We start from the raw sequence: 24896 nt of genomic DNA, 5'->3' as shown, positions 1-24896 counted from the left end.
TTATAAATAATTTTAGATAATATTTTAAGAATAATATTATATTTACAAAAAAATATATAAAATTCATTTCATAAATTAATAAGATTTAATTAATTTATCTCAATTTAATAAGATTATTTATATATAATCTATATTTTTCGTATTTTAATATTGATTAATTGGGCATCTTTCTACATTAGTTTATCTGGTATGCGAAAAAAAGAAAATACTCTCTCCAAACTTAATATTTATACAATTTATTTAACAGCCTTTTTAAACAGTCGAGCTAGATTCCAACGCAGCGTTACCAACGAAAGGAGTGCCCATCTTGAGTTGTTCGTTCTTCACAGAGAGGCAGAGAGGGTTTGAAATCTAAGATGGCGTCGTCTGCATCAGGGGAAGTGAAGGAGGAGGAGGAAGAGAAGAAGCTGAAGCAGAAGCAGAAGCAGAAACAGAGGAGGACGAAGAAAGAGAGTTTGGGATGGATAGAATGGATGAGAGGGTGGTTCAATGTTATATACGAAATGCTGTTCCAGAGAATTATCGCCAGCCACTTGCAGAACCCTTTGCCTTTGCCTCCACTCAGCGATCTCACATGCATTGTCACCGGTTCCACAAGCGGTATCGGCCGCGAAATCGCCAGGTTCTTGTCTCCCTCACCGTGTCTGGATGAAGCTCATCTCCAAATCAAAGAAATATTTGTTTGTTATTACTCTTTTTTCTCGTTTGGAATAGGCAACTGGCGGAGGCAGGGGCGTACGTTGTGATGGCTGTGAGGAACCCCAAAGCGGCTAGCGAATTGATCCAGAAGTGGCAGAACGAATGGGCTGGAATGGGCCTTCCTCTCAATATCGAGGTTATTGGCCTCATAAACCTCTATTTTAGCATTCTGCAAATTTTGTTTACCCAAAATGGTACATAATAATAATATGCTTTTGTGGTGTACATAACTCACCTCTATTGATGTTGCTAATTGTATTTAAGGTGATGGAGCTTGATCTTCTCTCTTTGGAATCCGTTGCGAGATTCGCCGAAGAATGGAATGCACGTTTGGGACCTTTGCACGTTCTTATTAACAATGCGGGGATTTTTTCCATCGGAGGTTAGTCTTTAAGATGTCCCTGCATTATTTGTTCTCTCTTCTTGGTCTTGAATGACATATTAGCCACCCTGGGAATTTTAGACCACTAGTGTTACTTCTGGTTCATAACCGCATTATTTATCAATCTGTATGTATGTGCTATGTTTTTTTTGTTTGGGAACGATGTTCATTTGATCTGTAGTGGTTATAAGTGTGTGTGTGTGTGTGTGTGTGTGTGTGTGTGTGTGTGAGAGAGAGAGAGAGAGAGAGAGAGAGAGAGGTTCAAACAATTCAACCTCCTGATCTGAGGTTGCTGAACAATTCCAAACTAGGCTTGATATGGTTTTGCTACTCTATACCCGTGCTCAGGTTAAGCTTAAAAGCTTCCCCTCCAGCTAATGGAACTGAGTCAAATTGCATTGTTCTTAGTGGACTATTAAATCATTCAGCTTAATTCTCCAGTATCTCTCTCAAATATGTCGTGATCTATTCCAAAATAATGTCCTTTAAATCTGGAGCAACATCTATTACATTGAGATGTGGTAACTAAGGTAGATTGTTCCGTGAGGAAGAATGAAGCAGAGCACCTCGACGACTTCCCTCATCTTGAAGCAAACACCTATCAAACAGATGGAAGGGGCTTGTTTCTTGTGGTCTGAACTTTAACCAAATTACATTCCAAATTAAATCTGGCAAGGAATCCATAAATGAGTCTCTCTTCCAGTATTTTCAAGAGTTTAATTGTGTTCTCTGCATACTCAGCTTGTAAAATTTGCAGTAGAGATTTAATTCCTGCACAAAGCACGAAACCCATGAAAAGAAGGTGCTCCTGACCACCCAGCTTTAGGTGTCCCATGAATTTGACGTTTCAGTTCATAGATTTGTGTTGCATTCCCTAGTCATATAAGTTTGAGAGGTTGCATCCCAAATATCTTTTCCGGTGTTGAGATGCATTCCATTGTCTAATCTCTGGTTGCTTTGAGAAACAAAATCCATTGACTAATCCAAAAAACCTTTTCATATGTGGGAGCATCTAATTTTGGTTCTTGGGTCGTAATATACTAGTTGTGTTTGAGCTCTTGGCCAGTTGGACAAATCTAGGTGGTATTCCACAAATCACCGATGTGTGGAAGATGGTTCCTATTTGTATTAGGTGGTGCTTATGGCAGGAATGTAATGACCAGACATTTGAAGACAAGGACCGTTCATTAGAGGAGCTTAGATTACTTTTTGCTAGAACTTTATTTCTATGGGCCAAAGCTTTTAGATTTCAATGGCCTTGATCTTCATGATTGTCTTGTTTCCATTTCTACTTCCTAAATAGGTGGTACCTCTTGTTTACCCTCTTGTGTACTTGGGCTATGCCTATTATTATTAATACAATCAATTTTACTTATAAAAAAAATATAATAGTTGTGTTTTGCAGAGTTAAATTTTCATTATGGGAGGTCATGTGAGTCTCTACCCTTATTCTGAGGCATGACTCCTCTTTGGCTTTTAAATCAGACATCCAACCAAATAGCTCCAATACACAATAGCTAGACTTGATAACTATAATGTTCTAAAACTAGTCAATGCAAATCATACCACATAAACAAGACAAGTAGAGTAGTCGTCTTACCTAATAATTAGTGCAAACACTAGGTCTGATGATGGGTTTTTTTAAAACTGAAAATATTACTCATTTAGATTTTTTGTCATTTCCTCTTGCACTGAATGACATGTCATTTTCCCTTGCAGCAAATAACTTGTTTTCCCTTGCATTGAATGGCATGTTGGTTCTTTCATGTTATAGGATTATAATTCCTACATGTCACACGATATGTCATTTACTTGTACAAAAGGACCGTTTCTTTCTCCTATTTTCTCCACTGTCCAAGCACTAGAACTACCATCACTGCCACCAAGAACTACAACCTTTTATTTTTAATGATTTTTTTTTATAAGTAAAATATTTTTTTTTTTATTAATATGAGAAATAGACATAAACCAAGTATATAGAACGTATACAAGAGAATGCACCTAGTTAGGAGCTAGAGATCCAAGAATTATCCTATAAGATGCTAGTTACTCCAATCGAGCCCACCTCTCGTGCATTTTTTCTTTTTCAGATTTAACCAAAAAAGAAACAAGAAGAAAACTTGTAAGGATGATCTTTTCTACTTATCTCAAACAGCATTGGTGGGTAAGCACACGAGATTTGATCAAAGCCCTAGGCTACACTTCTGTCAGCGGCAGAATTTGTCTGGCTGACATTAGCAACTGCACAAGACAATTTTTTTTTTTTTTTTGAGAATTTGATTGCTCTGGTGTCAATTTGAAGAATATAGAATATAGTAGAAAAAAGAAAGAGAGGAGAAATTACCTTTTTTTATTTCTCTTGATCATCAATAAAACTTATCTCATTGATAAAAAGAAAAAAGAAAAAAATTATATCTACTCCAAGCCCTGAAAATGATCATTGTGACCACTAGGTCCTCCTTTTGGAAGATTTACAAAGGTAATTTCTCCTCCATGTGGACGTGCTATTCATGTCTATCTGAAAGTTTGTGTATAGATGTATTGTTTCTTGAATCAGTCAAATTATTAATTCTCATTTGCTTCCTAAACAACAGCTGGTTTAAGCTCTATGCATTCCTAGAACCTTTTTTTTCTTCCTTGCAATTTTCATTCTTGTTTGACAATTTCCACCGTTGTTGGAGTAGCTTTACCATTTTCCCCAGATGGATATGATTGGGATTTTATGTCTTGTATCCTTCTTTCATATGGTACTTTTTCCAATATAAATCTTATAGCTGTTTTCAACAATTTGGGTGCTTTCCTATCTTGTTATCTGTAAAGAATTTGAACATAGACTGTTTATGTTTAATATAATAGTTGTTATGGTTTTGTCTATTAAATGATATGAATGGATTTGTTGTATCCAGAGCCACAAAAATTCTCAAAAGATGGGTATGAAGAACACATCCAAGTGAATCACCTTGCTCCAGCATTGCTTTCAGTATTGCTACTGCCATCTCTTATCAGAGGCTCTCCGAGTCGAATCGTTAATGTTAATTCCATTGTAAGTTCCACCATGATCATTCATACCAGTGATCTTCCTTCTGTCATTGGCTGCTACGACAACTAATTTTTGCAAAGCATAGAGTTTTCCAGCACTGTTGGCTGGAGTATGGAATAGATTTATAGAAAGTATCCTTAGAAAGGGATGAGGAAAAAAAAAAAAAAAATCTATATTTTTGTCTAAAGTACATTCAATAATTTATGATTTAATTGTATTGCTTCTCCCCTACAATTTTGGTTTTTTCTTATTGTACTACTCATTATTATGGTTAGCAAGCTGTTAGAAAGGGGTGATTACTGACTATCCTTTCTTGTACCTATTTCTCTGCTTTGGAAAAGAAATATGTGTAAACTAGATGTGTGTTTTATGTTTTCTTGTTTTGTTTTTCTATTGCCGTGAAAGTTGATAAAGACATGTAGGCAACAAAACTAGGCATGTATGTGAATTAACTGCTAGAATTCTCCAAAAAACTGAATAATTAATGAGTATTGCTATGTGTACTTACAATTTTACTTATAAGACTCCTTTTGTTAGTTTTCTTTAGAAATTCAAATTTCATGGTTTTCAGCATATCAATAACTGACATATGGAGACGGAAGTTTTTTGTAGGTTTTTCTTAAGTGCATTTAGCATTTTCTGTTAAGGAGTTGCAACTACTGAATTTCATTGCACAAGGCACTCTGCCCGTTTGCCATGACGTTCAATAATATTTGCAAACGTCTTATTATTTCCCATTTGTCAGTAAATGCATGTCTATGTTTCAGTTATAAGATGCTTAAATAATTATTTCCAAGTATTAAAGTAATAAAGTAGCACTTAATACATTAAACAACATGTGAAGCATTCGTTTTTTACTGGTCTTCACTTTTAAGCTTGAGAGTGGCCTGCCTTTTTCCCCTTCAGATGCATTATGTTGGCTTTGTTGACGTAGAAGATATGAATTGTGTTTCTGGAAAAAGGAAATATTCGAGCTTAGTGGGATACACGAGCAGCAAGCTAGCAGAGGTACACTTTGAATTCAATATTGAATCCTTCAAATATTTGTGGGCCTGGAAAATCTCTTGCATTCAATTATGGTTGTTTTCACACTTCATATTTGAAAGATAATTTTAAGAATCTTGTGCTATGTTTTGGGTTGTTTTAATTTATATCCCTTGCATGTTTTATGATATTATGTGTACTAAGCATACCTGAACTCGTACTATTGGGCGCTGTGTTTTTTTCTATACCTCCCTTCTCCTAGAGAAATACTATTAGTGTAACGATCCAAAGAAAAGAAAGTGTTAGCTCCATATGCACAGACTAGTCAATGTTATAATTTGAGTCCCTTGGAATAATTATAAAAGATAAGAACTTTTCCATCCTAGACAATGTGAGATTTCATTCACCACCTCGTACACCTTCTATACCCAAAATCCTGACATCTTCATCATGCCATTCTATTGTAGGCGGCACAGCTCAAGTTCTACACTTTTGCCAGTGATCAACTCTAAGTACTAGACTAGTCAATGTTACAATTGGAGTTCCTTTGAATTCCCCCCAAGGAAATGCGGGATCCTATTCACCATATATGGAATCTGGGTTATTCTATTGAATCGTATGGTAACCACGATTTTGTAGGATGCTGTTCAAACATATCTTGAGAGGTCTTTCCCATGTAGGACAGACTTAAGGAATCTGTTCATGTGTACCTTTGGGGTTTGTAGAATGTTAGGAAGTTGATATGGTGTCAACTTTATTTTATTGGCTCCGGGTGCCCGAGAACAAAGTCTCAACTAATCTCGGAGGTGTACAAGCCCTCAACAAGGAGTTTCCCGCTATTGCACCTTGGGTGATTCAAGAGGAAGTTCTCCCAATCCGATGGCCTAAAAATTATTTGTACCAAAGATGATTTGAACCTTAGACCTAGAGGAAGCATACCACCAAGACCAAGGCCTTTACCACTTGAGCCAACCCCTAGGGCTTTTGGTGTCAACTTTAAAGGCAAAAGATCTATTCTTGAAGAAATCGGGGGCAGTATCTCCTAAGTAGTAATGGTTTTAACAGTGTTTTTTTATTTTTTATTTGATATTGATTGGTTTCGGAAAGTAGATGTGTATTTGGGGTTTTATAGATGTTTGAGAAGAGCTACAATTTAGGGTTGAACAGCAAGAAAGGTGTAACTTATAGACTGTTTGGGGGCTGTAAAAAGTAAAATAAACAATACCCAATGCCCCAAGAAGAAGAAGAAGAGAGCTAGAGGAAAGACGCACATACGAAACTTAGAAAATTACTCATAAAAATAAAAATAAATACTGGTGGAGATTTATAAAACTTCATATCTACTTTTGTGTATGTAGAATTATTGACAAATCTCAAACTAATATCTCAATGTGAGAACTTTTTTAACATTAGGCGTTTATGATATCCGCTTTGAGACCACGTTGGTTTTGTTTAACTGGACGTAGCATGCAGGTTTAGCACACTGAAAGCTAGAAGCCAACAAAATTGAAAATCATATTCAGGATAGCAACTTGACATTTCTTCCATGGCAGCAATAGCAAAATTGCCAAAATCATTAGAAATCAAGTGGGTTCCACTAAACCAATACAACTAATATGCAGTTACATATCCCGTAGTTTGTGACACCTTGGGTGCATTCATACCAGCACTAATGCACCGGATCCCATCAGAACTCTGCAGTTAAGCGTGCTTGGGTTAGAGTAGTACTAGGATGGGTGACCTCCTTGGAAGTCCTTGTGTTGTACCCCTCGTTTACTTATCAAAACAAAAGTTTGTGACACTTTAAATTCTTGCAAGGTAAATTTGTAAGCGGTATGAGACTGCCAAAAATAATTAAAACCTTAGATATCACAGTTAAAGAATCCAAATACCCTATATTGCTTGACCTAGAGGGGGTGAATAGCAAGCAATAATCTTTCATTAATAAACACAAACAAGTGCACAAGAAGTATACAAAAGATATGCCTGTCTAGAAGAAGATAAATATACAAGCCGGGACAAAAGAGTAATGATAAAAAAATGTTTTGAGCTTCTCCAATGTCCTTTTGTGATCCTCAAAAGATTCTCAGTCCTTTCCTTCCAAATACATCACATGAGGCAAGTAGGAACCATATTCCACACAGCTGCATTTTGTGAGTTGCCACCTAACCCTCTCTAGGCATAAATTAAGTCCACGATTTTTCTTGGCATGACCCTAGCCAAATCAACTCAACTAAAAAAGTCATTCCACATTGCACTTGCAGTCTTATAATGATGTAGAAGATGATCAAAGGACCCACCACTCTTACACATACAGCACCAAATGATCATCACAATGTGTCTTCCATAAATCTTCACTAAACAGCCGTTGAAGGAAAATGCAGTCTTTAAGGGAACCTTTGTCTGCCAAATATTCTTCCTTGAAATGGATTATTATCGTGATTTATTTTTTTTTTGATAAATAATTATTATCGTGATTTATAAGGGTACTATAGAAGGAACAAACGCTGAACATTCCTCTTTTGGATTAGGCCCAAAGAATCTTATCTTTGCCTTCTCTTCTCAATCTCTTGGAATACACAAGATTGAAAAATTCAGTTAATGCCTCCATCTCCCAATCTTGAGCTGCTATGATGAAGCTTATATTCTGTTGAAGAGGATCACTATGAACCTCCAAATTGTCTGCTACGAAGCTTCCTTGTTATGGGCAACATTATAAAGCTCGGAGAAAACATCCTTTGGGGCTCTATCACCACACCAAAGATTGTGCCCCTAGAGTGACTAATTCATCTATATTTAACTCAAATATCATAAATATGATTCATTTTGCCTTGATAATTAATATTCCCATTATGATCAACATTTGGGCATGCGATATGCTTTGCATTGAAAGCCCCAAATGGGAAAAATAATGACATTTCATTAAGAATGTGATATTAATACTGGTGAGTAATGAATACATACCTTGCTGAACCCGCATAAGTTGTGTGGACTGACTTGACCTCTTGAGACTTACATTGTATCGCTCATGCTTCTTCACCAATTGCCATTTCAACAGTCCTTTTTCCTTCTCTAATATTCTGAATCAAATTCATGTCCTGTTCTCCACACATTTTATTATTATGAGAAATAGAATAACATCCAAAAATTAAGTGTGAGGATAGAATGAAGCATAGTGGTTTCATAAACGATAAAAGTATGTTGGTTTCTAGAACGTCTTAAAAAAATAAGAACCGAGATTTGTTAATCAATGTCTCATTTGAACAAGGCTTCAGATGCGATTAGGTAATTTTAATGAGGTTTACAGCTATTTGACCCAACATTCAAACCGGCCTACAAATGTCCTTCAAACAATATATTCCGTTGGCCTAGTGGCATCTACCCTGGTCCTTAGGGACCATTGGGCTCTCAGTTGGGGGGTTCTAAATCCCCCTCTCAATGAGGCTCTAATGCTCTCCTCAAAATTGCCTAGCCCAAAAAAAAGTGTTTTGCATGATGTTTCTCAGATTGAGGATTTTAATCAGCATTCAAATTATATATCAACCGTGAATGCCATTATTCAAATGACAACGAGCAGTTTGTAAATTTTTCATTTTAAAGCAAAAACAAACTGATCATTGTCTAACTCACAACAATCTAACTATCATAGTTGCGATTTTTTAACTTCAGAGCAGTTGTAGTTTATAAGTTATACTTACAACCTAAGGTGCAACCTCGATGCCTCATGGTCAAAAAATGGGTTTGTTCCTCTTCCTGGATTTGTGAGAATTCTTGGAAATTTTTTGAGATGTTTTTTGTATTTGGTTTTGTAAAAATAGATAGATAGAATGGAAAGTTGTTTCAATAAAATTTTTGAGATGTGTTTTGGATTGTTTTTGTGAAACTAGGTATGTAGAATGAAAATTTATTTATTTTTTAAAATGGGTTTTTTATTGGTTTTGTCTAAATTGTTTTGGTTTTTGTCACAAAAACCAATGCAAATGATCAGATTAAAAGAAGTTTGAGAAATGATTTTTTTTAAGTTTAATAAATGTTTGGATAGGAAGAGAAAAATATTGCTAAAAACTTTTGAAAAACTTGTGAAACTTAAGATACCTTGAGTCGCATGCCATCCTAAATGATTGAGATTGATTTTTAGCTGCATGATGGCATCTTTATGAGTGCATGCCAAGCTTCAATTCTCATGCGACGTGACTCATTAGATTTATGTTCTATTTTACTATGGAATAATAGTGGCGATGAAAGAGAAAACCCATCCTTAGTTGTAAAGGCTGGCCCATCTCCCGTCCAAACTATGACTAAAGGAAAGATCTATCAAGATACTGTATTATCAATATATTATGTTCATTTAGCTGCTACTACAATTTATAATACTACTTGTAGTAGTAATAATAATAACAATCTGACAGTTATTTTTTTTTAGTATTTTTAATTTTTTATCCAAATAATTAGAAATTTGCATGGACTAACACCTTAGCTTGCCATGGATAAAATGTCGTGATGTCTTTTTTTGCCTTTGAACTAAAACGGTAAATTTAAAAGATATAGGAGTAGTCCCTTTTGGAACCAGGTGAACCAGGCCCTTTCTGCGCTGTGGATAGTATGGAGAGAAAAATAATTTCACTTCACTGGCATGGAGGCTACTACTGTTGAGCTTAAATTGTTATTCTTATATGCATTCAAGACTGTCACCTGCCTTTTGCCCTACATTCAGTTTTGCACACTAGGTTGCTTCCCTTTTGCAGTAAAATATGTACGATTTTCTTTTTCTTTTTCTTGTTCTTTTTTTTTTTTCTTTTTTCTTTTTTCTTTTTTTCAAAAAGAACAAAAAACCAAAAGCTATGAGGGGAACTAGCAGAAAAAGTTCAATGTATGAGGTATTTGCCAATTTCTCTTAATGACTTTAGCTTTGCTTTAGGACTATTTGTTTGGATTCATGTTGCTAAAGGTATAATTGTACCAACTACCAAGAATACCCATGAGGGGATAATCGTCCAATGTAACCTAAAGCATATACAATGCAATGGCAAGAGGGTGGAGAGTTACTAGCCCTAAATTTTCACATTTTCACTTCCAAATCTTGTTCTCTCTAAACCTTAAGATCTCCATCATATCAAAGCAGGTTGTTAAACAAAGTGTCACCCTTTTGTAGTTTCCCTTTTTTCTGTCATTTTCCTAAAAAATTGAATCTATTGGTGGTTGTGGTTAGTGTGCGTGGCTGTTGATGACCAGTAATGCCATTGTCACTTGGTTAGTAGGGCTCAATGGCAGTCTTCAATCCTTTGTGGTGGTTGATGGTGCACCAGTGCTCTCGGTGAGTATTAGTGGTATCTATTAACGTTATGGTGCCTGTAAATATGGTTGCTAGCTTGTCACCCTTGTTTGTGGTGTAAGTTGGCTTCGTTGAGTAGATTAAAGATCTACTTATATTGAATCTTTTTGGGAGGTAATTTGGCTACATAGAAGAGTAGGAAACAAATACTAGTTGTTCGGTCTAGTGCAGAAGTTGAATATAGAGTAGTGGCTCACACTCCTAATGAGTTGACATGGTTGCAACACTCTCTTTAGGAGATTGGTTTCACATCTCCTCCTCCTCTCCATTTATCCTAATGATCAAGTTGTATTGTACGTTGTATTTAATTTTCCATCTCCTTTTTTCACTTCATTCAAGATAAGATACTAAGTGGAGATATTTCTGCTCCTTTTGTGAAATCTGAGCAACTTGCAAATATGTTTATCAAGTCTCTATGTCATAATTAGTTGAAGTTTATTTGTTCCAAGTTGAGTTTTTATATGTTGTCCAGCTTAACTCCTAGGGGTTGGCTCAAGTGGTAAAGGCCTTAGGCTGGGGGGTATGCTCCCCCCAGGTCTAAGGTTCAAATCCCCTTGAGTTTAAACAATCTCTAGGAGTCATCAGACTGAGGGATTTTCCCCTTAATTACCTGAGGTACACTTGCGAGAAACTCCTTGCCGAGAGCCCCCCAAGATTAATCAGGATGCTGCTCCTGGACACCCAGTGCCAATCAAAAAAAAAAAAAATATATATATATATATATATGTCCTCCAGCTTGATGGGGGAGTGTTAGAGGATGTAATTGTACCAAGTATGTAGTCATAAAGTATCTTTATCAAAAAATGAAAATGGTCAAATCCACCCTAAAAAATATAATATGCAATAGCTAGAGGGTAGAGAGTGACTTTAGCTCTTCCCATGATTTTTCATTGAGTTCTTTTTATCTTTGAACGCTAAGATCCTACAAATGTCAATAATAAACATTCAACAGTGTCATTAGTAATGGTAGTAGAACAAGTTAACTCATATATTCTATGAAAAGATCAAAAGAGGGCTTCGTTACTTGGAAAATGGTAGTGGAGATACCTTAAGGAATTAGAAGCCCTCTGGAAGATGGTGATTGAGAGAAAATATGGGTATTTATGGGGGGTGTTGGCATACAAAAGAAGTGAGAAGGGCATATGCAGTGGGGTTGCAGAAACATATAAGAAGAGGGTGGGAGGTCTTCACTCCTCACACTAGACTTTGCCTAGGAGAGGGAGTTAGAATTTAAATTCTGGTATGATATTTGGTGTGGTAACGGTGCTCTAAAGGATTCATTTCCTTCACCACTCCGGGTTGCAAGCGACAAAGATGTTTCAATGGCCAAAGTCATGGTGAGATCAGGGAAGCAAATCCAGTGGAACATCAATTTCAATCTGTCTGCACAAGATTGGGAAATGAGCAGTTTTGAAGCCTTTTTCAGCCTTTTGTATTCCATAAAACTGAGTAGCTCACATGATATGTTGTGGTGGATACTTGCAAGTAAAGGCTCCTTCTCGGTTCACTCTTTTTATAAGTCCCTCACTCAATAGCCTCATATTTAGTTTCCATGGAGAAAGCTTTGGAGACATAAGGTGCCCCCCAAAGCAGCATTTTTTGTGTGGATCGGACTGCTTCCTTAGGTAAGATCCTCACAACCGATAATTTGTGGAAATGTAGGGTGATCATCGCAGATTGGTGTTGTATGTGTAGGAATGTGGGTGAATCTATGGACCATCTCCTACTACACTGTGAGACAGCTCGAGGGTTATGGAATAAGGTACTTGGTAAATTAGACTTGGCTTGGGTTATGCCTGAGACAGTGGTGGGAGTTTTGGCCAGCTGGACAAACCTAAGAGGTATTCAATAGATTAAAGTTGTGTGGAAGATGATCCTTATATGCGTCATGTGGTATTTGTGGCAAGAGCGCAATGAACGGATGTTCGAGGACAAAGAGAGATCGATGGAGGAACTAAAAGCTTTCTTTACTAGAATTTTTGTACTTGGGCCATTGCTGTTGACTTTAATGGCCTAGATTTTCATGATTTTCTTATCTCTATTGCACCTACTTAGCTAGGGCAAACTGTGCATTGTATCTGGCTTTGCCTATTCTTTGATTAATATAATTTATTTTCTTATAAAAAAAAATTAAGGCATGCTGGAATAGTTTCTTTCTGAGGTTACATTAGCAGATTTTAAATAACTACCATCCTTAATTACCTATATTTCCAAAGAAATAACTGGTCATGCTTATCTACATTGTATACATTGTTACTTTTCACAATCATAAACTTTTCATCTTTTATACTTATTGGTCTTTACCTTTAGCCAAGAGCTTCTTAAGGTGTGGTTCTGCCATTTGAGTGCATACCTACATTACCGTAATTATTCTGCCTTTCATTGCCCTTGTGGTCAATCCTTTTTCCTTTTCTGTGTCTGCTACCATCATTGTTAGCTTCTTAAATTGGAATATTAACTCTCAAGCTGCAGGATCATACATAGTGAAAAATGGATTATCATTGTAAACAACAAATTGAAGGGGGAAGCTTATACATTGCAGGTTATGTTTAGCAGTGTCCTCCACAAGCGGCTGCCTGCTGAATCTGGCATTAGCGTATTATGTGTATCTCCTGGAATTGTCCATACTAATGTTGTAAGTCTCTTGTCGTATTATGCTTACTTGCCCAGGAAATCTGCTCACTTAAGGCCTTTACTCTACTCTCTGTTACACGTAAATACTGAGATCCTCTCCACTACCACAGGCTTGAATGTTTTGGCTTTGATGGTAACCCAGCTAGAGAATCCCATCGTTTATACCTTGTTTCAACATTATAGCTTGGCACTATATAAGTGAGGTGTGCAAATAGTTGTGTATAGTGAAAAGAAAAATTATCTTACTGAGCTAAAATTTTGGAGCCTGAACAACCTCACCTGTTGATTATACATGGTTAATTTATATTCCTGTACACTTAACAAGTGTATGGGCCTGGAAAATGAAGTGTGGGACCTATGTAGGGGCCCTAACCAGGCAATGTAGGCTCTGTTTATATAGTTAAGCCCATTTGATTTTGAGAATTTTTCTCAAGAAGTTCAAGGTTTTCTTGATAGTCTTTTCATTCACTAATAACAAACTGCTCAATATATTTGCTTCATAATCTCAAAATGTTGCTGAGTTACGAATATTCTTCTTTTCATGGTTTTAACTATATTTAACTGCAGGCCCGGGATCTTCCCAAAATTGTTCAAGCAGCCTATCATCTGATACCCTATTTTATCTTTAATGCCCAAGAAGGTGAGTCGTAGTACATCCTTTTTACCTTCTCAATTATATAGGTTTACTGAGACGTCTATAAGCATGGTGTTGTTAGTCTCATTGATGCATTAATATAGTCTGATTTCTTCGTCATCCAGAGTTGGGTAACAATGATATGCATGGGTACTCTTCCCGTTTATGTTTCTTCCTCCTCTCATCTTTAAGTCCTAGGGTCTTTTCATTAATCAAATGAACATAAAGTTGAAGGGGATTTTGTTGATGGACCTGGTAATTCGTGAGAAGTGTAGATATCTTTCCAAAGGAGACATCTCTTTCTTATGGAAGCTGATAACCAATTATTTAAAGGCCCCTGTAACTTTGACCTGCTTTACTTCTTTTAGAAGTGGCGCGGGAATGAGAAAAACATAAATACGTTTTTCATCCTAATGTGGGAATTGAAGAGTTTCTTAAAGAAATGAAGTGTAACCATCACTGTTTTTATGACGTGTACACTATATCCTCCCTAGTGGCAACAATCGACAGTTTATAACCGCAAGCATTCCAATAAAATCTTAAGGGCTTTTCAAGTAAGGAAACAGAAGAATATCTTCATGTATAAAGAAGACAATAAAGAAAGAATAAGTGTTAAATACACCTAGATTATCCTGCAACTAAAAATGTGAACTCACATCATAAGTATATCACTGCCATTTCAGGTTCAAGGAGTGCTCTTTTTGCGGCCACAGATCCTCAAGTCCCAGAGTACTGTGAGTTGTTGAAAGCAGACGAGTGGCCTGTTTGTGCTTTCCTTTCTCAAGATTGCCGTCCTACAAATCCGTCAGAGGAAGCACACAACGTTGAGACATCATACCAAGTTTGGGAGAAGACATTAGAGATGATTGGCCTTCCTTCAGATGCTGTGGAGAGGCTTATAGAAGGGGAAGAAGTTATATGCCGATATGGGAGGTAGTCTGTTTTAATATGTTCACTTTATTATTGAAGTGCTAAATCATATTCAAAAAGGTGCACACTTACCAAACACTCATCCAAGATGCTGTTAAGGGATGTTCTTTAGTTGATTGCAAAGTGATGGCCATTCTCTCTATGAAATGGACGGGAAAACTGAAACCTCCATCATTCTGCACCACTGCTGCTATCACCATTTTGTTTCCGTGGCAGCCCGAAATTGGAATAGGTGCATATTTACTCTTTGTTATCTGGTCATCTTGTCTCTGTTGCTGTACACTCATGTTGTTGTGAAGTTCCAGAAAGAAGGTCATTAGTTTGGACAATGCTAACACCAAAAGTAACAGTTAGGATGCTACTTTGTCTCTATGGTTATGAATTGATTTTACATATATATCCGTCTGTTGTCTGTATAAGCTGCAAAACTAGCCTCTTGAATTAGATTTAGCAACTTCCAGTTACATATGAGCACAGAGGCTTTGCCCATCAAAATGATATTATTGTCCTTTACCTCTATATCTTATATATTAAGAAGCGTCTGTCTCTCATCTGAAACCCTTTTCTGTCCCGTTGAAGCTTGGATTTCTCAAGTTTCACTTCATTAAATATATATATATATATATATATATATTGAGAGAAATGCTAAAGCTCCCGAATTCGGGAGCTTTTTTTTTTACGGTATGTGTTTTTTTTTTTTTTTTTTTTTTTTAACTTAGTGATTAAGTAAATTTTTTTAAGTGATGGTGTGAATTTTAAAAAAATATATATATATTTAAGAATATAAAAAAAATGAATGAATCAAAATAAAAAGGTGCATTCGGGAGCTTTTTTCGGGATGTATTTTCGGTAGCTCTAGCGCTACTCTATATATTATATTGTCACGGAATTGGGTACAATTTACTATTAAGACGTCGATGTTACAAATGAATGGGGTTTAACGCTTTTTTTTTTTTTTTTTTTGGGTGGTAGATATATATATATATATTTATTCAACTTCCCTTTTAGGATTTACTCATCATTTAGATAGTGAAAGCGTTTTATTTTATTTCATTATTATAATTTTTTTAAATTTTTACATAAAATATAATAAACAATTCAATATTTTTAAATATCAAAACAATAATAATATTAAAAAATAATATTTTAATAATACCTTAAAGTCTCGTTTGGATGTTGAATTAAATTGAGATGAGGTAAATTCTTTATGAATAGTAGTGAGTTAAAACGATGAATTAAGATTTATGAGATCCATCTAAAATAAATTTAGATGAGTTTAGATATGTTTGGATGTTAAAATGAGTTTAGATGTAAGGTTCTGGGTTCTGTATGTAAGGAGATATTGAGTTGAAAAAAGTTGTGAGTCTAATGTGTAAAGAAGTTTTGAGTTGAGATGAATATAGTGATTTAAAAGTTAGATATTTGGATGTTAGACTCAGTTTAAAATTAGGCTGTAATAGTTTAATCCAAGTTTCAAATGGAGACTAGTTTCCTCATTTCCTCCCCGTATTGGTCTGCTCAATTACAGCTTGTCTAATTGCCTCAATCTCCATTTGTCTGTAACAACTCTGGCCAGGCAAGAGGAACACACGGTGGAAGAAAATGGAAGTGAAACGCTACCTAAAGGAGACTGATGTCGACAGAAAAGAGAAGAAGTGAAGAGGTTTGGTGTTAAGTTCAGAAGGAAGTACACGGGTGTTCTGATGAACCAGGTTGTCTAGCACATGGGCTTAAGTTCTGTGGGCTTAAGTCTGGTTATGGTTTGAAGCAGTCCAGCGTGGGCTGGGTGTTGAGGGCCTTCTATGTTACTGCTTTTAATTACTTGTTGAGTCTGTGTCAAAGGTCATGCGGTTGAGTCTAGTATTTCTTTTGTAGTCCATATGTAAGGCCCCTGTGGCCCAGTATAGAGTCCCTCTTATGCGGGATACCTGGAATAGAAATGGCATCAAACATTTTATCCAAAAATCCTATTTTCTCATCTCTTGATTTTGGATGCGCTTTCCCTCGAAGAAAGCATTGTGATTTCCTTCCCTGTTTCTACGATTTTACCTATTTTACTCACAGCAGTGTTACAAGTGGTATCCAGATACACCGATTCTCTATTTCTCGAATAACACAAAGAAAAATAAACTATTACAACATAGCTGAAGGCACACGACTAAGTCTATTACAAGAGGGTCTTAATGTTGTACAACAAAAAACTGAAGGGTTGGGAACCGAAGTATCGACCATCAAAAGACAGCTTGAGGTAGTCATACAGTAGCTAGCAATTATACATGCTGAAATGCAGCGGCGACGGAAGGGAGGTGGAGATTCTTCCTCCATGGTGGAGACTCATGAAGTAGTGGACCCACATCGGCCACATGGTGAGGTCCAAGCTTGCACCATTAGACTTGACTTTCCTGTGTTTCACGGAGAGGATCCTACAAGTTGGATTTACAAGGTGCATCAGTTTTTTTCTTTTCATAATACACTACCACAACACAAACTTAAGCTGGTGTCATTTCACGTGGAGGGTACGACCCTCACTTGGTTCAAAGGAATGGAAGAATCTGGTCAGATTCCAGATTGGGAAACATTTACTAAGGCATTACTAGTAAGATTTGGTCCTAGTGTGTATGATGACCTCATGGAGGCCTTGACAAGATTGAGACAAAATGGAACCGTAGAGGACTATAAAGCAAGGTTTGAATCCTTAGCTAACAGATTAAAAACATTAACAAATCCCTACAAGCTAAGTTGTTTTGTTAGTGGACTAAGTGATGACATCCGTTTAACCATGAAAATATTCAACCCCTCTGACTTAACCTCAGCCTACAGCTTAGCCAGAATACAAGAAGAGAAAAACAACCTCACCAAGAAAAACCCAACTAGATTTAACCATAACTACTCCCCAAGCCAAGGCATCCTCAAAACCCCCAACCAACCACCCTTGTCCCATCCAAAAAACCCACCATATGCCAATAAACCCTTTTCAAAACCCACATTCCCCATACAGAAAATCAATCAACAGCAAATGCAAGAGAGGAGGGAGAAGGGCCTATGTTATTATTGTCATTCAAAATGGCAACCGGGGCACAAGTGCGAAAAGCCTAAGCTGTATGTATTGGAAGAGGTGTTGTTGGAAGTTGATTTAGCAATAGCTGCATGTGAGGAAGGGTCTGGTGAAGATGTCCTAAATGAGGAAACAAACTCAGCCAACTGTGTTGAAGCCCAAACCAGCCCTGAAATTTCACTCTATGCGCTCACCGGGTCCCACGGCCCAAGAACCATGCGTGTGAAAGGAAAAATTGGCAACCAATGGGTTACTATCTTGGTGGACACAGGGTCTACTCATAGTTTTTTGGACCCAGCAGTGATAAGTAAAAATAAACTTTTTCTCGACATCAATGAGAGGGTGAAGGTGAGAGTGGCAAATGGTGAAGTGCTCCCTAGTGAAGGCAAATGCAATGGGGTCGAGGTGTTAATCCAGGGAACTGTTTTCACAGTGGATGTTCATGTTATTGTCTTAGCGGGCTGCGACATGGTGTTGGAAATTAATTGGCTAAGAGACTTAGGGTCAATTTTATGGAACTTTGAGAAGTTGGTTATGCAATTTCAGTACCTTGGAAGGTCAGTGTTCATTCACGGGTTGACAGGGACTAAAATGATAAAGGAAGGAACTCTTAAGAGGCCCAATGGATTGGAAAAGAAAGGCATTATATTGCAAGTGATGGAAGGAGTTAAAGCCACCAATTCAGCAACTGTAGAGGAAGTTCCAGCAGTGATTTAGCCACTGTTACAATAGTTTACTGATGTGTTTTCCGAACCTAATGGACTACCCCCATCCAGAACTCATGACCATGCCATCAACTTCGTACCCGAAACCAAAGCCATCTCCCTAAGGCCATACCGTTACCCATACTATCAAAAGGAAGAGATCGAAAAAATAGTGAAGGAACTCCTCTCTACAGGGGTTATACGGCCCAGTCAAAATCCCTACTCATCCCCGGTGTTGCTGGTCCGTAAGGCAGATGGCACATGGAGGCTATGTGTCGACTACCGCGGCCTCAATAAGGCCACCATCAAGGATATATATCATATTCCTGTGGTGGAGGAGCTTATGGATGAATTGTATGGAGCAAAAAATTTTTTCAAGCTAGATTTGAGGTCGGGTTATCACCAGATTTTAGTCAAATCAGAAGATATATCCAAGACAGCATTTAGGACGCATAAGGGCCACTACGAATTCTTAGTTATGCCCTTTGGGCTGACCAACGCACCATCCACTTTCCAAAACCTCATGAACGAGGTATTTAGGCCCTACTTGAGGAAGTTTATACTTGTTTTTTTTATGATATACTTGTGTACAGCAAAACAGTGGAGGAACATGTCCAGCACCTCCAAGTGACCCTTGACATTCTACGACAACATAGGCTGTACGCCAAGAGATCCAAATGCCACTTTGGATGCAAGGAAGTAGGCTACTTGGGTCATCTAATCTCAGTGGAAGGAGTTCGAGCAGATCCCGATAAGCTACTGGCCATGAAGGATTGGCCACTACCTAACTCCCTTAAGGGCTTGAGAGGCTTTTTGGGCCTAACGGGTTACTACCGTCGGTTCATAAAGGGATATGGCGGGATTGCCTCCCCCTTAACCCAAATGACGAAAAAAGATGTCTTCAAGTGGAGTGAGGAAGCACGGCTGGCCTTTCACAAGCTCAAGGAGGCCGTCACCCAACCACCGGTATTAACACTTCCAAATTTCTCAAGACTGTTTACTATTGAGTGTGACGTCTCGGGCAATACCATTGGGGTTGTCTTAATGCAGCAGGGTAAACTCATAGCTTTTTTCAATCAAGCATTAAAGGGAAAGGGCCCTTATGATGTCTACCTATGAGAAGGAATTATTTGCTCTAGTTTCTTATGTGCTTAAGTGGCGACACTATCTACTTGGGCAAGCTTTTGTGGTACGTACTGACCAGCAGAGTCTCAAGCACCTTTTGGACCAAAAGGTGGGCACTCCAATGCAACAACGCTGGATTACTAAACTACTAAGGTATGACTTTGTGGTGGAGTACAAAAAAGGGGTGGAGAATAGGGTCGCCGATGCCCTATCAAGGAAGGAGATGGATGGGACAGTGGAACTAATGCTCATTTCATTTCCTAATGTGCAATGGCTAGAAGAATTAAAGTCAACTTGTGGAAGGGATGCACAAATACAGAGTCTTGTTAAACTACTCACAGAAGGCAAGCTAGGTCCTAAATACACCATGAGGGAGGGCCTCCCGCTGTACAAGGGCAGATTGTACATTCCCAAACACGAAGGGTTCAAGAATAAACTGCTAGAATTGTTGCATAGTAGCCCTTGGGGAGGGCATTCAGGGTATGACAAAACTATTCACAGAACGCGAAGAGATTTCTATTGGGAAGGCCTTAAGAAGGATGTCAAAGCTTTTATCCAGAATTGTGATTTGTGTCAAAGGGTTAAGGTTGACAACACCCTGCCAAGTGGGCTCTTACAGCCACTACCAGTGCCAACAAAACCATGGGCCCACATAACCATGGATTTCGTAGAAGGGTTACCCAACTCCCAAGGGTTCAACGCATTGTGGGTAGTGGTTGATAGGCTGACCAAATACAACCATTTTGTCCCTATCAAGCATCCCTATACAGCTAGGGATATTGCTAATCTGTTTTTTACACAAATCTTCAAGCTCTACGGGCTACCACAATCCATTATTTCTGACCGTGACAGCACCTTTACAAGCCAATTTTGGCAAGAAATCTTTTCCTTGTAGGGGGTTCAACTCTCTATGAGCACGGCATACCACCCACAAACGAACAGTCAAACGGAGGCGGTAAACAAAACCTTGGAGAATTATCTTCGATGTTTCAGTGGTGACAGGCCTAAGGATTGGGTGAAATGGATTTCCCTAGCCGAGTGGTGGTACAAGTCCACTCAGCACTCCTCCACACGGATGACTCCCTACGAGGCCCTCTATGACCAACCACCACCTAGGCTACTAGATTATGTGCCAGGAACAACGCACCATGAAGCCGTAGACACTACTCTAAGGACACGGGACCAAATCTCAAAGGTGCTCAAACAAAATCTACTCAGTACACAAAATAGAGTGAAAAAATACTCAGATCTCAGGCGTAAGGAGCAACAATTCAGTGAGGGAGATGAAGTATACTTGCGGCTACAGCCCTATAGACAGAGCACGGTGGAACAGCGGTGTAACCTGAAGCTATCCCCTCGTTTCTTTGGTCCGTTCCGTATCACTAAGAAGATCGGACAGGTGGCTTACAAGCTTAACCTTCCATCAACTTCACAGATTCACTCCACCTTCCATGTCTCCCAATTCAAACGGAAACTCGGATCCAAGGTCACGGCACTACCCACACTACCACCCGTAGACGAGGAAGGGCTTATTCGGCTAGAGCCCATACAGATCCTGAACAGGCGCATGGTAAAAGCTGGAAATCAGGCTCGGGCGGAGCTTCTAGTCCAGTGGCAAGGTCAGGCAATGGCCGACGCGACATGGGAGGGCTATTCGAAACTCAAGGAGGACTTCCCTCACCTTGTGGGCAAGGTGTTTTGAATTTGGGGGGGGGGGGGAGGGGGGACGTGTAACAACTCTGGCCAGGCAAGAGGAACACACGGTGGAAGAAAGTGGCAGCAGAAAATGGAAGTGGAACCCTACCTAAAGGAGACTGATGCCGACAGAAAAGAGAAGAAGAAGTGAAGAGGTTCGGTGTTAAGTTCAGAAGGAAGTACACGGGTGTTCTGATGAACTGGGTTGTCTAGCACGTGGGCTTAAGTCTGGTTATGGTCCAAAGTAGTCCGGCGTGGGCTGGGTGTTGAGGGCCTTCTATGTTACTGCTTTTAATAGAGTCCCTCTTATGCGGGATACCTAGAACAGAAATGGCATCGAACATTTTATCCAAAAATCCTATTTTCTCATCTCTTGATTCTGGAGGCGCTTTCCCTCGAAGATAGCATTGTGATTTCCTTCCCTCTTTCTACGATTTCACATATTTTACTCACAGTAGTGTTACACTGTCCGAGGGGCTTCTCCATGGAGACCACAGAGCGATCATAATATAACTCTTTCGAAAGAGATTCATAAGCGAGTCAATGCTCTCTCATGGCTGCCAGCAATCTATTACTCTCCTAAGCTAGAGCCCATTGGCTCCCTGTAGACGGTCCCAATAATAATAAAAATAAATTAAAATAAATTTTTTTAAAAAAAAAAGATGAGCTGCTAAAGCTAAAAAAATAATAATAATAATAAGGAAGAAGAAGAAGAAGAAGCTAGAATTCCTCACCAAACACTTGCGTGCTAAGCAACAAATCCAAGCAAATGATTAGGAAATGGATTAATTATGACATGTTTGAATAATAAGATGATAATTCTGTAAATACTAGTAAAATAGTCTAAGTTAAGATATTTTTATTAAATTTTGAAAAATGAGATAGAAAAAGTTGAATAAAAATAATATGAAGTTAAAAAATTGTTTCGATATAATGTTTTAATATTATTATTGTTTTGAAACTGTAGAGAGATGTATTTTTTTTTTAAATTTAAAAAAATTGTAATGATTAGAGAAAAAAGTTAAAAACTTGAAATTAAAAAATATTTTATATTTGATTGATGTTTGAAAAGGAAATATGAAAAATCTTGAGATTATAAATCATTTCAGGATGGCCTAAACCTTACGAATATAATTGATCATGAATTAGCAATAAATCTTCTCGATCTCCTGCATGAGCACATATATATATATATATATATATATGTAATAAGTCTAGAAAAATTGATGAATTAGCAATAATTTTGAAGTCTTTTCTAATTAAATGAAAACTCACAAATGATATATTTCTACTGTTGAAAAAGAAGAAGTTGCATCAAATTTTTTTTTACTATTATTGATTGTGACTTTTTATCTTAATTTCAAATACCACCGATGACCAATTACAATGTTGCAGATATTTTTTACTTTTATAGATTGTTCAATATGTTTTTCCTTATGGGCCAATTGTTATAAATTGATTGTTTTTACTATTATCAATGTTTTGAACTATTGTATAGGAGTTCTTGAATGATGTATTACATTATTTTTATTATTTTTATTTTAGGGTTCAAAATTGGCCCAATGGGCCAATTGGGCCCATTACAAAATCGAAATTCCAATCGGAGGTCAAAGTTCCAATCGAAAAGCACTTCTTCGACTCTGTCAGAGTCGAAAACCAGTCCTAATCTCAACCCAAACACCATAAGGTGATGTTTGGAAAAAAAAAAAATCTATCTTAGCTCATCTCATCCTACCTCATTCCATTCTCAAATATCATTCAAATACAAATACTTTTAAACTAATCATTAGAACATTTTCAAGCTAATCATTATAACTTTCTCAATTTTCAAATAAAAAATAAAAAATAATTCAATTTTTTCAAATCTTAAAACAAAAATAATATTAAAAAATTATTATTTTAACTTTATAATATTTTTTATTCAACGTTCTCACTCTCTCATTTTTCAAAATCTAATAAATACTTAACTCAAACTATCTCACTACTATTCATAAATCATCTTATTACTATTTACAAGTTATCTTATTACTATTTACAAAACTCTCATCTCATTTCATTCCATATTCCCTAAAAAACAAGTACTTATCAATTACAAATTAATTTTTAACTTTTTTTTATCTAATCATTACAAATTTTCCAAACTTCTAAACAAAACATAAAAAATAATTCAATTTTTTCAATTTTCAAAATAAAAATAACTTTTTTTCTTTCTCGTTTGTCAAAATCTCATAAATCATCTTAACTCAAATTATTCACTATTATTGACAAATTATCTCATTACTATTTACAGATTTCTCATCTCATCTCAACATCCAAATAAAACCTAAGAGTATATTAGATAATCTGTTAATAGTAGTGAGAATAATAGTGAACAGTTTATGAATAGTGATGAAATAGTCTAAGAACTTTTGAGAACGATTGTGTTCCCAAATTGATGCCGACCAGAATTTATATTAATTCTGAAGGCAAGTTTCAACAAATGATCAAAACAAGAAGACAATAGATTCATTCAAAACACAGAGAAATTTTTGAATAATATTAATTAATAGTAAAATTCAAAATCACTTTATAAAACCCACAAGCCGGACTTAAATAGTTGTAAAATTTGAAATTATGATATTTTTTAAAAATAAAAAATCTAAATTATTGTATTAGAAATAAATACATAAATAAACAAAAATTCTACCAAAACTTTGGCCAAAACCGAAATTAGAATCATTTCCAAAACTTGAAACCAAATATTTACTAATAAGACAAAAATGAGCATAAATATATGATTTGAGGGAAAATAACTAATAATGCCCTTATTCCAAGGAAAATATTAAGCTCAGTTTGGATACATAGTTCAAATGAGATGAGATAAGATATTTTGAATAGTACTAAAATTTTTGAGTTAAGGTAAGGTGAAATAATTTGTAAAAAAAAAAATGTGTTTGGATAGTGAGATGAAATGAAATCATATAGTTTTTAATTTTTGAGATTTGAAAAAGGTGTGGTCCCACATCTTTAATTTTCAACCGAATTGTGTACCATTTACGTATTGTTTATGTCACTGTTCACGCACTGTTTATGTCAGTTTGTACTATTTTTATACTATTCATAAACTATTCACTGCCAGATTTCACTGTTCATTATTGTTTATTTAAGTGAATATTTTTAAAATTTAGAGATGAAATATAGTGTGTTTGGATAGGAAAAATCAGTGTATGGTATAAATGAGATGAAAACATCTTATATGTATCTGGTAACCAAATCGGCTCTAAGCTTTTCCTTCCATATTTGTACAAATTCAATCAATGTAGAATCTGGACGTAGATACCCCATATCAATTTGAATTTGCATCATTCTCCCCAGGTTGGATAAAATTTGTCCTCGAAATCTAAATTTTTTTGCCTCGATCTTTTGGATATCCAATTAGACTAAACTTTTTTTCGTTTTATTGTATCGTTTCGATGATCATAAAAAAATTAAAATTGATTTGATCATATCAAAGTAAAATAATATCAAACATCTTATATTTCAAAATTAAGTGTATTTCCCACATCTCAAATAAAAATATATATATTTTGCATAGGAGAATTCGAAAAAAATCCTCAACTTCAAAAAAATCAACATAATTAATTGTCTTAAAACTTGTTTCATGATCTTCAAACTTCAAAACTTCAATACCATTTTCTTTTTC

The 24896-nt window shown here is 36.6% G+C and overlaps 1 protein-coding gene and 1 non-coding gene across 2 annotated transcripts; both read left to right on the top strand.

The window, feature by feature from the left end:
- Window positions 1-243: 243 nt before the first annotated feature.
- Window positions 244-15154, top strand: LOC122298548 (dehydrogenase/reductase SDR family member FEY-like). The gene is made up of 8 exons (XM_043108354.1): window positions 244-622; window positions 715-835; window positions 964-1081; window positions 3988-4124; window positions 5028-5129; window positions 12980-13072; window positions 13639-13711; window positions 14389-15154. Exons 1-8 carry the CDS (start codon window positions 357-359, stop codon window positions 14640-14642), a joined length of 1164 nt encoding a protein of 387 aa, XP_042964288.1. The 5' UTR covers window positions 244-356; the 3' UTR covers window positions 14643-15154.
- LOC122299945 lies at window positions 6756-6874 on the top strand. Its single transcript, XR_006239798.1, has one exon. It is a non-coding gene; the product is annotated as a 5S ribosomal RNA (ribosomal RNA).
- Window positions 15155-24896: the final 9742 nt, after the last annotated feature.

This window comes from Carya illinoinensis, chromosome 16, assembly GCF_018687715.1.
Source record: "Carya illinoinensis cultivar Pawnee chromosome 16, C.illinoinensisPawnee_v1, whole genome shotgun sequence".
In the NCBI taxonomy this organism is placed as follows: Eukaryota; Viridiplantae; Streptophyta; class Magnoliopsida; order Fagales; family Juglandaceae; genus Carya; species Carya illinoinensis.
This window is presented reverse-complemented; position numbering and strand designations above follow the sequence as displayed.